This window comes from Asterias amurensis, chromosome 18 (assembly GCF_032118995.1).
Source record: "Asterias amurensis chromosome 18, ASM3211899v1".
Classification (NCBI taxonomy): domain Eukaryota; kingdom Metazoa; phylum Echinodermata; class Asteroidea; order Forcipulatida; family Asteriidae; genus Asterias; species Asterias amurensis.
The window spans coordinates 7,926,557-7,941,220 of NC_092665.1; the positions used below are offsets into that span (position 1 = coordinate 7,926,557).

Consider the following 14,664-nt stretch of genomic DNA (forward strand, 5'->3'; position numbering starts at 1 on the left):
ATCTTGATGTTGACATGACAGTATGAAGAATAATAGCAAGTGGACAATCGAGGTTTAACTTTCAGCTGTTTGATAAAAAAAAAATTTCATAGCAACTGGAAGAAAGCTGATTATTTCCTGTTGAATTGAAGAGACATGTTGCCGTGGATTGGGTGATTTGAGCTGTAAAAAGCATTTGTTATGAAATTAATTGAAAAGAATATGTTTAGAAAGATGTTTTTAAAGTAGACTATTATGATCCATACATGCCTCATTATTGTGTGATTTTCATTTACTTTGTGAATTAACACAGTGTGCCATTTTGTGAAGTCCAAAATTCTGTTCCACAAAATTGGTGGCGGTACACAAAGTAAAAGGAAAACCACATATTTTTAAGGCAAATTTTTGTGGATCATCATATTCTACTTTTAAAGCATTGTTCATTCGTATTAGGGCAAGGTGGCCCTTCTAGAGTAGTGTATGAGAAATACTACCAGGAGATGTGTTATGAAAAGAAAGTATTTGATATTGATTTGAAAGTCCTTTTTTATCATAATAACACTAAATATTTGTTGAAATTGTAAGGGTTGTTGTCTTTATATGGCATGAGATGTACCAGCATGGTTTGGTCATGTCAGTTTCACAATGCAAATAAGTCTTCATATCTGACAAGCTATAAATAAATACTAATATATTTGCTGGTAGTTGTATTTTAGGCAAAATTTATTATACCGGCAACAACAAGCAATAACAACTAGAAATAAAAAAGATGGCAATGAGTTTTACATAATGTAGCATCAGTGATACAGCTAAATTTAATGCATGTAAGTTTGAAGCAGAGTCTAGTAGATTAAGGGCAATAACAAAATAGCAACTGTTAGAATGAAGTTTGCTATTGGAAATTCACCAACCAGCACAATGGGTCGTATGAATAAAAAGTAGTACTTACTTTTACTTGAAAATTTCAAGTATTTACTACCATCCATATGAATAAAAGGAAGTAAAAACTGTTACTTAAAAGTATTTACTAAAATGCTAAAAGTATCTACTTTTACCAAAAAGTAAATTATTTTAATTTTAGCACTTACTTACTTCCATATGAATAAAACGGAGAATATACTACAAAATGCAAGTAAATACTAGTGATTTTTCAAGGTAGCTCCAGAGCTACCTTGGGCACAGAAGTAAAAGGCTCGTCCGAAGAAATGACAGTGTTTATGAATGTTCCTCGCAAGATAAATGTTTTAGTCCAAAGGAAAGACATCACTGAAATATTAAATAGACACATACACAGTGTTTCACAACAGAAACAATACACACAAACTCAAACTGCTTTTAATCAAACTTGTTTATATATGCTGAGGATAAAATAAAACCGTTTGTAAAAAAAACGGTTTTGTATCATTACAGTAAGCTTTTTACAAAGATATAAAGAATTTTTTCAACTCAGAAATGAATGCCTCGATCATTAAGGCTTATTGTTCATAAAATCAGAAGAAGTAATTTTTTAAACAATTAAATGCATTTCAATCGAATGTTGTTCGTGTTATTATCCAGCTCTCATCTTCTCTATACAGCGCTGTCATGCTCCACTCCAAGTTTAAAAAGCTTAACAAAAACGTTTTTATTCCGTGTGTCCAGATTAGTCGTCTTCATCAAAATGTTGTCAGAATAAAAACCTCATGGCTGACTTGAAGATTTCTATGTTTCTGTTAAATCAAATGCTGCTTGGGGTGTGTGTGTGAGTGCGTATGTAGACGTGAATGGGAGTTGTAATACAAAGGAAACCTTTTGTTAAGAGCCATTCAGCCATGGTATATCAGAAGTATTTACTCCAAAGCATTAAGTGAATACTTTGCAGTAAAAGAATAGGTTTATTCATACGGAATTTAGAAGATGCTTTTACTGAATGCTTCTACTTGGAAGTTTATGCTTTTACTTTTTGCTAGTACTTGTCAGTAAATACTACTTTTTATTCATACGACCCATTGTACTGGCAAAGCTTAGGCAAAACTGAACAATCGCTCTTTTTATGGATTTGCAATAAATGTGGTATTTTTAACTGTAGATAAATTAACCACCAGTTCTTTTCAGAACAAGCGCTACACTTCTTGTGTCACTCCCTAGAAAATATTTTCTAGGGAGTGACACAATAATAATTTTCTTAAAATAAGATGTTTTTCTTGTTTCAAGAATACCATTCTGAGCAGTGTACTTAAAGATATTTGACATGGTGTTCTCCAATTTCTCTTAGTATTCTTGGGGAGGTTGTCGATTGGATGGGGAGTTTTCTAGGTGGCTCTCTCATGATTCTCAAGTCAAGTCCTAGAATAAGGATGTCTATATTTGTTTTGTTTTTCCATATCTATATTTGTTCACACTAACATTCTGACCTTGTTCTTAGCAGGTGACCTTTCTCTCTACGGATGACCTTTGCTCTCTTTGGTGCTATTAAGCCTTGTATGATTGAACAGCTTTGGTAGTGGCTTTGGCTAGTCATTGTTTGCATTAGCCCTTAGCCGCAGCCAAAGTCTGTTGATTCAGACAATGGCCTTATTTCTTGTCTGTAGATGATAGCCTGGTACTTTACTCTCTTTCTCTATATTTTCTTTATATAGCCTGGTTATTTCAACTTCTTGCACACTGTTAATGGGAAGTGAGTACACTGTAGCATGACTATTGACTATAATAAAAATGCATGCTGATTGTTTTGTTCAACTCAGTTTTATGTTAATTTATTTCATTATGTTGATGTCATTAGGTCTATAATGTAAATGTATGCATGCCTCAAGGCAAATAGTAATATCATTATAAACGTGTGCAATACATGTGTACAGTTACCTGAGTTAATACATTAGAAGAGCGCATGCATCCAAAAAAGAAATTAAAATGTCTCAAGTTCATTCAGAATTGATTTCAATTAAAGTGTTTCCAGTTGTATGCATTAGTCCATTTTCCACCGAGATACCATGTACATACAGTACAACACAAAGAATGCTCATTTCAAACTTTCTGAAATATATGTTCTCAAGTTTTGTACTCTCTAGGTACCATGAACATGTAACGGATCACATGAAATAATCCAATACATTTATACCTTACATCATCTTTAAAAAAAAGTGTGATCTTAATAATAATAATAACATTGTTTTTTTATATAGCGCTTTATACACCATGTCTCAAAGCGCCTCTAACATTATTACCCTGATCACTGGGCTATTTCATTCATTGAACCATCTCAGCTACCTGGGGAATATACAGCCTATGTCGCTGAATATTTAACGCACTAAGCTAAACCAAACACAAGAACCATCACTGCCCTCACAGGTACCCATTTACCCCTGGGTGGAGAGAAGCAATTACACTTCAGTGTCTTGCTCAGGGACCCAAGTGTCATGACCAGGATTCAAACCCACACAGTGTGGGTTTGAATTCCGGTCATGACACTTGAGTCTTTGTTCCACTCTCACAAGGACTTTATCTTCTGGAAAATGAGTAAAGCAGAAAACTGAATTGACTTAAAATATACACGCGGAGCCTCTCTGTAAGATGTGGTTACAATCTGCATAGTAACTATGTTGGTTATGTCATAGTTCCTTTACAATCTGCATAGTAACTATGTTGGTTATGTCATAGTTCCATTACAAAGCATACATGAATAATGACATAACACATTCATTTAACACATACTTGCCTTGTCAGAAACAAACCATCAAATTTAATGACTCAACATACACACATTCTTTATGTTGAAGGGTGTTATCTCATTATGTACAGTGCAGTATCAATCCGTGACCTTTGACCTGCTTGTAGCTTCAATGAGTGAAGCCTAGCTGTGAGAGCCATACTTGTATCTCAACATTATACCTTCAAAATGATACTTTTTCAATAAATTAGTAGAACACTTACGGGAAGGGTCCTACTGTGGTAATGGCCTTAAACAAATGTTATAATTTGTGTCTGAAAGCCAAGGGCCTACTTGTTATGATAGTCAATATTCTGTGAAATTCTTTTCTCTGAATTGCACATGTTGATATCAAGAATCAACAATGTCAATAATTTGAATCTCTAAAGATTGCCTGCAGGGAACTTTTTGAAATTTTTGAAATTGAAACTTTCACAGGTGACTTTTAATGTAGGCATTTTTGCTAAATTTGCCTATAAATTAAGTTGACAAAAACCACCTGATGACCCAACCTTTTAGGGTAAAAGTGTACGTGGTGATTAAAGCACACGTACGTTTGAGCTGTACTAAATCAAGAGTGGTTTCGGGTGACGCCACATGCATCAATCTTATTTGAGAAGTGGTGGTTCTGAAAGAACCAGTGGTCTACAACTCTCAGAACCACGACTTCTCAAAAGAGATTTATGCACATGGTGTCACAGCAGACCTCACTTGATTATACTTCCATCATGCAAAGTTTCAAAGCCTATTTGTACACAGCAAGTTCTAGTGTTGCTCATAAAGGTAACAATTTGATGAATTAATCAAGATAATAATGAGGTGAGACATTCAGAGTATTGCCAACTAATAACGTTCATTCTACTAATGCTTCAACTGTAATATCTCTGTCATACCTGACATTTCCCTTTACATGAGTTGCATGCATATCTGTCATATCTGTGTATGTTATCTGTGTATTTGGAGTGAACGATGGAAGCAGCCTGTGGTTGTCTGTTTGTGATTGTGATATCTGTAACAATGACTGCTGGTTGCTATAATCCAGTGATGTTATATTCTTTGTACCATTATCATTATATGTGCTAGAAAGGTTTCTTTAGTTGTGTATTTTGCATTATAATGAGAAGTCATCCAGCTACATTATATCTCTGTCATATTAAGGCAATTATGATTTAATATGCTTTTATGTGTTACAGCATGTTGCCGCTTTAATTGTTCTATATTTGTTAGGTTTATAGGGTCCAACCATTACCTGTTGCTACCATGTAGCAATGTAAGCCTTGCAATGTAAACATACAGCGTATCGTTGTGTCGGCGCAAGAAGGTCAGAAAAGGGAACTTAACATCACAAGTACAATGATCGTTTCGCAGAGTGGAGCACATTTCAACTTGAGCGAATTGTTCGCTGCAAATGTTTGGCTTCAACTTCGCCTCACACTTGTGTGAAGTATGAACTGGCCTTTTTTCAATTCTCCAACAAATTGAAATCTTATGAAAACACTCTGTGTAGCAACTTAATATCTAGGTGTCCAGTGACTTAGTAGTTTTTTTTAGGCAAGAAAAAACATGTTTTCATTTGAAAACTCATGTAAATGCTATTGTAGGAGATACAACCTTGTTGCAGCGACGCAACGGTACATGCTTATCTGCATGTTGCCCTGTCAATGTTATAAAAGACCCTAATGTGACTACATTGGAGTAGGGGGCCCTGGGATAGAGATTACAAGAAGGTTTACTCATTGGCCCATTCTGTGCGCTGCACATACATTGATGTGCATTTTCCATTGTTTTGTTTCGTCATGATTTAACCTACATGTATAACGGCAGCATAATGACGTCAATGCGGGAGGTCCGTACAGATTTCTACTGATGATTTCTACAGAGTAAAACCCAGGGTGTTTATCATTTTTTATGGCCAAACAGTACATTTTAGTTCACACACACTCGGGTCATGTTATTACATTTTTCCTATTTATGAAGCATATTGCCCAATTAATCACAAATCTTGTTTGTGCCATTTTGTGAGTAAGCTTTCCTGCATGTTATTGTGCAGTGCGCATTTTTTGCAACGAGTGCATTGTTGGACCCACACCATAGCCAAATTTAGCCAGATTTTGTGCTGCAAAGATCACCTTACTCGAGACTCAAGACCATGTCTTTGTATGCAGTTTGACTCTAAGTCAAACAGTAGCTGCATGTGAAAGTAAAATGCCTCAGTAAGCGGCAAACAAAGGCCTAAATATACAGGAAATTTAAAAAACAGCGACCACAGGAGTGCGTTTTGGCGTCCCTAACCAAAGCCCAACCGACTCAACAAGTCGGTTACTGGTTGGTCTGAACAGCATCGTCACCGCGCTCAACCGAACACACAGAAACGCTCAACCGATAACCAATGTTTCTGGTTGAGGTCGCCAAAATGCACTCATGGAGAGCCAGAATTTCACAGTGCATCATGGGAAATATTCTGAAATGCATTATTGGAATTATTCAAAAGTGTATTGCTGGAAATAATCCATATTGCGTCATTGAAAATGTTTACATCCTGTACAATATTCATAGTTCATAAACAAAAATGATGGTTAATGTGCAAGTTGGAGTTCACTTTTAGAAAATAGAGCTTAAGTTTCTTGAATGTTTATCTATGCTGTGGTTTTACATTGGAAGTTGACATTTCCAAGAGTTGTACATCAATGTGATGCTCATGTTTGCATTCCTAATTTGTTTATTATTTGATCAATTCCATGTGATCCAAGATTCTAATACTATATTTTGATACTTACCAGGTACTTGATTCTTATTACTTTGTAGATTCGTTGGTTACCCAGGTAGCTATGTTATGATATTTGGGTTGCGTAATGAGGAATGCAGCAATGGAGGTTGCCTGGTGGAGTTAGCTCAGCAGCTTTTGGTCATCATGGTTGGTAAACAAATCATCAATAACTGCCAAGAAGTAGCTATCCCGTAAGTCAAGTCTGTCTTCAATGCAGTGTTATTGTCAATAGGTTCTTGGTAGTTTTTATGTATAGTTGGAGTTCCAAGTAGGTATTCTGTAATTCCGGCCAGGGTTTCAAGAAGATCTTGTAAGACTAGTACTGTGTTTCATGTTTCTTAGCCCAAGGTAGTATGACTTCAAATTGTTTACCTTCCATTAAAATACATTGTAAATAACACTTTTTGACCTAAATGGTGTTTGAAGCTTTGCCTGAAGACGGGCAGCCATTAAAATACAAACTGGCTCAGAGCCATTACTCCCACAATATAGATTTTACACATGGTTGTACCCCCAAGTCTACTATTCATATTATGTTTATAGTTACTCTTACTTTTAGACCTGATGAGATAAGAAAGGCCTGTTCCTATGCCTTGTTCTGACATCTTCCTTTAGAAGTCCTGCATACAGTTGGTTACATTATTGTGAACGTTGCATTTATCATTCAAATGCTTTAAAGGGTGTAACATTGTAATAATTCGTTTCAATATTCTCTGTGCATAGAAAACTGAAGCAGTTTATTCTCCGCTGGAAGATGCGTGGCTCCCTTGGTAACCGAGAAAGTACACGATGGGAAGCGGACTACCAGCTGGTGCCCAATGATGGGCTGTTTGAAGAATACTTGGAGATGGGTAAATTCAGTTAACATCAAGTACATTGTACATGTACATGTTCATGTATGGAACTGGATGGACTTAACTTTACTGAACACAATATAAGAATGGAATACATACTGAACTCTCTCTGCACCAGCCTGATTGATCATGGGTGCATTACATTTATGCTCCTAATTAAAGACACTGGACACCTTTGGTCAAAGACCAGTTTTCTCACTTTGTGTATCTTAACATATGCTTAAAATAACAAACCTGTGAAAATTTGAGCTCAATCGGTCATCAAAGTTGCGAGAGAATAATTGAAGAAAAACATTATTGTCACACGAAGTTGTGTGCTTTCAGATACTTGATTTTGAGACCTCAAAATCCAATTCTCAGGTCTCGAAATCAAATTCATGGAAAATTACTTCTTTCTTAAAAACTACATTCATTCAGAGGGAGCCGTTTATCACAATGTTTTATACTATCAACCCAGTGATCGTTACCAAGTAAGTTTTCATGCTAACAGTTATTTGAGTAATTACCAATAGTGTCCAGTGCCTTTAAGTTGTGCTGACTGAATACATCTTCTCCTTAGTAAGTTTTTTGCTTATCTGCTTATTGTTAGATTTTCTGAGTGTTTTCTCTTAGTATTTTATTAGTTGCTGTTTTATATATTTGTGTAAAGCGCTTTGAGGCGTTGCATAAGGCGCTTTATAAATGCTCATTTGTTATTATTATTAATTGTGTCGTTGTTTGATAACTATTTGTTTGCAGTGATCCAGTTTGGTTTCATCACGGTGTTTGTGGCTGCTTTCCCTCTGGCTCCACTCTTTGCTTTACTCAATAATTGGATTGAGATTCGTCTGGATGGATCTAAGTATGTGAGTGAAGTACGTCGCTCTGTAGCTGATAGAGCTCAAGATATCGGCATTTGGTATGACATCCTGGAGTTTATTGCTAATCTAGCCGTTATGAGCAATGTAAGTATTATTTCAAGTATAACTGTATCTTAGCATTATGTATGAAGTATAACTGTATCTTAGCATTGTTATAGAATTGAATCATCCATATCGCTGTAAAAATAACTATTCATAAATACCTCAGACTGTTTCGCTATTCCTATATTCCGTGGGTGTGTAAATACCTTTGTTTATGACCAGTAAAAAGTGTTGAAACATGGGCATGACACGCGAGCTTGCACCTGTGCTTATAAGACACATTACGCGACGTGTATAGCATTCCCTTATAAGTAGTTGTTTACCCGAGGGCCGTACCATTTCATAGCTGGAGGGGTGTTGTGTTGAAAGAAATCATTGAACAATTATAATTTTTGCATTTATTTTACTTTTTGACCAAAAAGTGTTGATGTTTTTGACCGAAAAGGTATTTATGAATGGGAATCAAAGTGTGTTGAATCGGTTTTCAACTAGTGGTTTAAATCAGCCGAGGCCTGGTTCTTGATAATTTACCAAAATTTCGTCTCGGTAATGTTATCAAGAACCAGGCCTCGTTGGGATTAAACCACTAGTTGAAAACCTCTTCACCACACATTGATTCCCTTATTTAAGAACTGCCTGAAAACCACCATGTAACTGAATTTCCAACAGTATTTACCAATCCTTATCTTCTCATAAAAGTTTGTTTAAAAAACATATTTGATTTTGTTTTCTTTCAGGCATTTTTGATTGCATTCACCTCTGAGTTTTTGTCTCGTGTGATGTATCAATACAAATATGACTTCCATTTGCATGGCTATACAAACTTCACCTTGTCATATGCACCAAACGGCACCACCTCGGAACCATGCAGGTAAGTTGTCTACATAAAGAGTCTGGGAACTATACTCAATCTACACACTCAAAACAAGGGCATTAATAAACACATGTCTTACAATGAAAGTTATGAGTGCACCTTGAAATAAAATATAAGTTATGCCATACTTAATATTGACTAATCTGAGAGCTGCAAAACTCATTCCCTATTTATGTCTGATTTGATGGATTCGATGTATCCAGTGCATCCAAGGTACACATGTATATGTGTCCTGACTTGGCCGAGCAGTCAAGTACCCTGGAAAAAGTGTTTCTATTCATCAGAGTTTAGGTTTAAGTCTCGGTCTTGACACTTGTGTCCTTAACCCTTTAACACACAAGCAATAATAAACATAATGCGATACGGTCCTCAGTGCGCCATGAAAATTCAATCAATTTCGAGCCGTATCCAGAAAGCGTCGGATAACTGTCGGTGTGATAATTTTCTTGTGTTACATGTTAAGTTTATTTTGTAGAGGATGAAATTATCTTTTGAATGATTTTCACAGTTGTTTTGTTTGACTCACCAAATTCAAGCTTTCAGGTTGGAAACATAAAAGAGATCAACAACAATTTTAAAACATTGTGTGCGTATGAAGTGAAGGTTTGTTTACGTGGAACGTTATGCGCACAGGTTTTCTCAACTTTACTGTCGTCTGACAGGAAAACAAAGCTACATAAAGTGGTTGAAAATAATCACAACATATCTTTAGAAATGAAAATGATTGCCTCTATTAACAACAGATAACTTCTGTACCTAAAATCTGTTGTAAAATCCTTTCAAATAATGGTATTCCGTGTACAAAAACACCAGAAAGTTTGTCGTGAAACAAGCGGGAGACTGCCATTTTTGTGTACATGCGCGCGTAGTACGTGGTACATCTATACGGTCCACCCACACAGAGAAAGCGGCCCGCTCCACAGGGAGAAAAAACACCTATCCCATAAATGCGTTGTTTGATTGTGAAACGACTTTCGACCTTTGAACCTTAACGTCATTTTTTCTTATGTGGACCATGTACTATTTTTAGACTGTTATCATCTTGAGATCGCGCTCTATCTACAGCTGTTTGCTGCGTTATAATAGCATGTTTATAACTCAAAGTACCCATGTCAAACTGCGTGTCTAACTTCATGTAATACTTCATAATTTCGAAAATATTCGCCAATATTACACAGCCAATATTCCACGATTTGAGAAACTCACAGTTAAGTTTGTTCAAAATGCTGTTTGGTAGACTTATAAAAAGGTCTTCTCCCTTTGAAAATAAAGCTGAACTCTTCAATGGTACAGAACTGCAAAATGTTTACTTTTTGCAACTGTTTTATTGTGACCTAATTCCAAAACTTTCATGACTTGTACAGAAATCTATTTGGGAGTGCTTTCATCATGTCTGGGTAACCGGTTTGGTTTAAGGTCTGAATTCAGACTGGACAGGGTCATTATGACTTCTATTGTTTACATGTCTCATGCAGATACAAGGATTTCCGTGATGATGAAGGTAATCATACCAAAGTCTACTACCAACTACTGGCTATTAAATTAGCATTTGTCATCCTTTTTGAGGTAAGATAAGGTCGTTCTTCGAAACAGATAATATTCCTAGATGTCCAATTTGAAATCAGTTCATCTGACATCAGTGTAAATGGTCCAGTGTCTGTTGAGTGTGTGTGGTGTGGTGTCAGGTAGTGTGTGTGGTCTGGTGTCAGGTCAGTGAATGTGGTGTGGTGTCAGGTAGTGTGTGTGGTCTAGTGTCTGTTGAGTGTGTGTGGTGTGGTGTCAGGTAGTGTGTGTGGTCTAGTGTCTGTTGAGTGTGTGTGGTGTGGTGTCAGGTAGTGTGTGTGGTCTAGTGTCAGGTCAGTGAATGTGGTGTGGTGTCAGGTAGTGTGTGTGGTCTAGTGTCTGTTGAGTGTGTGTGGTGTGGTGTCAGGTAGTGTGTGTGGTCTAGTGTCTGTTGAGTGTGTGTGGTGTGGTGTCAGGTAGTGTGTGTGGTCCAGTGTCAGGTCAGTGAATGTGGTGTGGTGTCAGGTAGTGTGTGTGGTCTAGTGTCTGTTGAGTGTGTGTGGTGTGGTGTCAGGTAGTGTGTGTGGTCTAGTGTCTGTTGAGTGTGTGTGGTGTGGTGTCAGGTAGTGTGTGTGGTCCAGTGTCTGTTGAGTGTGTGTGGTGTGGTGTCAGGTAGTGTGTGTGGTCTAGTGTCTGTTGAGTGTGTGTGGTGTGGTGTCAGGTAGTGTGTGTGGTCTAGTGTCTGTTGAGTGTGTGTGGTGTGGTATCAGGTAGTGTGTGTGGTCTAGTGTCAGGTCAGTGAATGTGGTGTAGTGTCGGGTGAGTTTAAGCTCCACACCAGGATTGCAAGCTTTCTAAGCTATCGTTTTAAAGGGAATGCAATTTTAACCTTGCTATTGCTATAAGTTTATGTTTCTTGTTTCAGCATTTTGTTTTTGGTATTGGTCGATTCATTGATTTTGCTGTACCTGATGTACCTGAAAGCCTAGAGGTCAAGATTAAGAGAGAAAGCTACCTGGCTAAACAAGCTCTACAAGAAATACAGGTAAGTAACTGAAATAACCACTGATCAAATATTAATATTGCTCTTATATGACACAACTTGATACTCAACTTCATCAATAGGTAGTTTCCTAAATGAGGATTTGATCCCAAATGAGGCATTGGTTCCAAATGAGGTTTTGAACCCAATTTATACTTTGATACCAAGTATATCCCGTAAAGGGAAGGTACACATTTGGTAATTACTCAAACAAATATTAACTTAAAAACTGACTTGGTAAACAAGCAATGGAGAGTTGTTGATAGTATAAAACATTGTGAGAAATGACTCCCTCTGAAGTAACGTAATTTTTGAGAATTTGAGGTAATTTCTCACTAAAATATTAAAAGACTTCTAGCTAGAAGTCTTTTTATTCCCAACAAGGGTGTTTGTTCTTTCACCATTTTCTCGCAACTTCGATGACTAATTGAGCCCAATTTTCACAGGTTTGTTATTTTATGCTTATGATGGGATACATCAAGTGAGAAAACTGGTCTTTGACAATTACCAAACGTGTACAGTGCCTTTGACAAGTGTACCAAATCACAAATGGTTTCAACGTTTGCTTGTCACCAAATTATATTGATTGCACTTGCACAATATGTATATTGCTGTAACATGCACTGATGTCACATGCACAATGAATATGAATGTCACCTGCACAATGTATATGAAAACAATCAGCCATAACCCTTGTCAGGTTGTGTTTGAAATGGTGGCTACGGCTGTTGCTGAGGCTGTTACTAAGAGCAGCTTATGCTTTATTGCATGATAACTAGGTGATAAAGCCGCAGCCACTATGTTGGAAACAGCCTAAGTTCTATACTAGTCTTTTGGTATGTTTGTGTTTGACTATAATTTCTCTTTATTTGTATAATAACGTTGCTCTTTATTGATGTGGTTTTAATATAGCACTGTATACTCGATGGTTTCCAAGTTCTACAAATTCCAAACGATTCCTTGTAGATGTTTACAGCAGCCCTGGGGTAGATTTCACAGAGTTAAGATTAGTCTTATCTTAAGTTTAGGATGATTTACTCGTCCTTGCTTAGGACTAGCCATGTTGTCCTAACTCTTTGTGAAATCGACCCCAGGTACCTAATAGTCGCAAAAGATCTAGGTTGAATTTTAAGTTCCAACCCAGCTCACTATTATAATTTGTTGAACTTGGAAAATACTGAGTACAGTGACTCTCTCTGCATGATGGCAATTGATATGTTTTTTTGCTTGCTTTGCATAACAGCTTCATATCTAGCACACTGCCAATAGACCCTTCCCATGAAATATGTAAATTGCACATAGCGCGTGCGCACTAACGTTTTGGTTGGCAAAATGAGGGAACATCGCACTGTTTTGTACACTGGCTAATGGGTGCGTGACGCAGACGCGACTGCGCGTCTGCTTAGTGCACAACTCTATGGCGTTTGCCAACCAACATGGTCTGTACGCATGCGTGAATGTTATTAGCATATTTCATGGGAAGGGTCCATTAAAGTAGATATTCACATAAATATTCAAAATAAAGCTGCAAGGTCACTTTACAGAGACTGCCCAGCGACTGCCCAGTGACAAGCCGAGTGTAGCAGCTGCGCACCAACTGCCTACCGACTGCCTAGCAGCTGCGCAGCGACTGCTCTGCGACTGCCTAGTAGCTGCGCAGCGACCGCTCTGCGACTGCCTAGCAGCTGCGCAGCGACTGCTCTACTACTGCTCTGCGACTGCCTAGTAGCTGTGCAGCGACTGCTTATTGACTGCCCAGCAACTGCTAAGTGACTGCCTAGCAGCTGGTCAGCGATTGCTCTGCAACTGCTCACTGACTGCTCCCAGTGACTGCTAAGTGATTGCTTGGGTACTGCCTAGCTGCGACTGCGCAGTGACTGCTCAACAGTGGCGGCTCAACAGAGACTGCACATTGACTGCTTAGTGACTACCTAGCAGCTGCGCAGCGCTGCACATTGACTGCTCAGTAACTACCTAGCAGCAGCGCAGCGCTGCACAATGACTGCTCAGTGACTACCTAGCAGCTGCACAGTGCTGCACATTGACTGCTCAGTGACTACCTAGTAGCTGCGCAGCGCTGCACAGTGACTGCTCAGTGACTACCTAGCAGCTACGCAGTGCTGCACATTGACTGCTCAGTGTCTACCTAGCAGCTTTGCAGCGCTGCACAGTGACTGCTCAGTGACTACCTAGCAGCTGCGCAGTGCTGCACAGTGACTGCTCAGTGTCTACCTTGCAGCTGCGCAGCGCTGCACAGTGACTGCTTAGTGTCTACCTAGCAGCTGCGCAGCGCTGCACATTGACTGCTCAGTGACTACCTAGCAGCTGCGCAGCGCTACACAGTGACTGCTCAGTGTCTACCTAGCAGCTGCACAGCGCTGCACATTGACTGCTCAGTGACTACCTAGCAGCTGCGCAGCGCTGCACAGTGACTGCTCAGTGACTACCTAGCAGCTGCGCAGCGCTGCACATTGACTGCTCAGTGACTACCTAGCAGCTGCGCAGCGCTGCACAGTGACTGCTCAGTGACTACCTAGCATCAGCTGATTTCCTCTTTTTTTAATATCAGTTTTACCATTCAAAATTGAAAAATAGGATACAAAATCATTGCAATTTTGTAATTTCCTCTCTTTTTTGTGTGAAGTAACACAGTTGCATGTTTGGTGGTATCAAATGTAGTACATCTTTGTTGGTTGATACTATTTGTCTTGTATTGCTGCATGTTGCATGTTGGAGATGTTTGCACGTGAAATATCTTCATGCTTACCTGATGAATAATTTACTGGCATTGTACAACGGACGAGTGAGGGATTTAAATGTTTATACTAATAAAAAACAGTTGCAGCAATACTGACTGGATGCCTTAATCATCAATGAAAACATCCAAGATGAATCTCAAAGAAAATTAAACATTTGATTTTCTTTTTTAATAATATAAGACTGTGGTTGCAATATAACATTAAAATTTATGTTGGTGGCTGATGCTACATGCTGTGGTTCTATGGGAACATTAATCTTTGTCTTTGTTTTGTGTTTTGTTACCTTTCTTGTTTTCCAG

At 38.1% G+C, this 14,664-nt stretch overlaps 1 protein-coding gene across 3 annotated transcripts in view; it reads left to right on the plus strand.

The window, feature by feature from the left end:
* The window catches only part of LOC139950673 (anoctamin-7-like), a 44,751-nt gene that overhangs the window by 24,250 nt on the left and 5,837 nt on the right, over positions 1–14,664 (plus strand). For all 3 annotated transcript variants that reach the window (XM_071949461.1, XM_071949462.1, XM_071949463.1), the window contains 6 exons: positions 6,470–6,622; positions 7,155–7,282; positions 8,024–8,229; positions 8,925–9,058; positions 10,537–10,627; positions 11,490–11,609. In XM_071949461.1, coding sequence (XP_071805562.1) covers positions 6,470–6,622; positions 7,155–7,282; positions 8,024–8,229; positions 8,925–9,058; positions 10,537–10,627; positions 11,490–11,609 — 832 coding nt within the window. The remainder of the gene's footprint in view (positions 1–6,469; positions 6,623–7,154; positions 7,283–8,023; positions 8,230–8,924; positions 9,059–10,536; positions 10,628–11,489; positions 11,610–14,664) is intronic.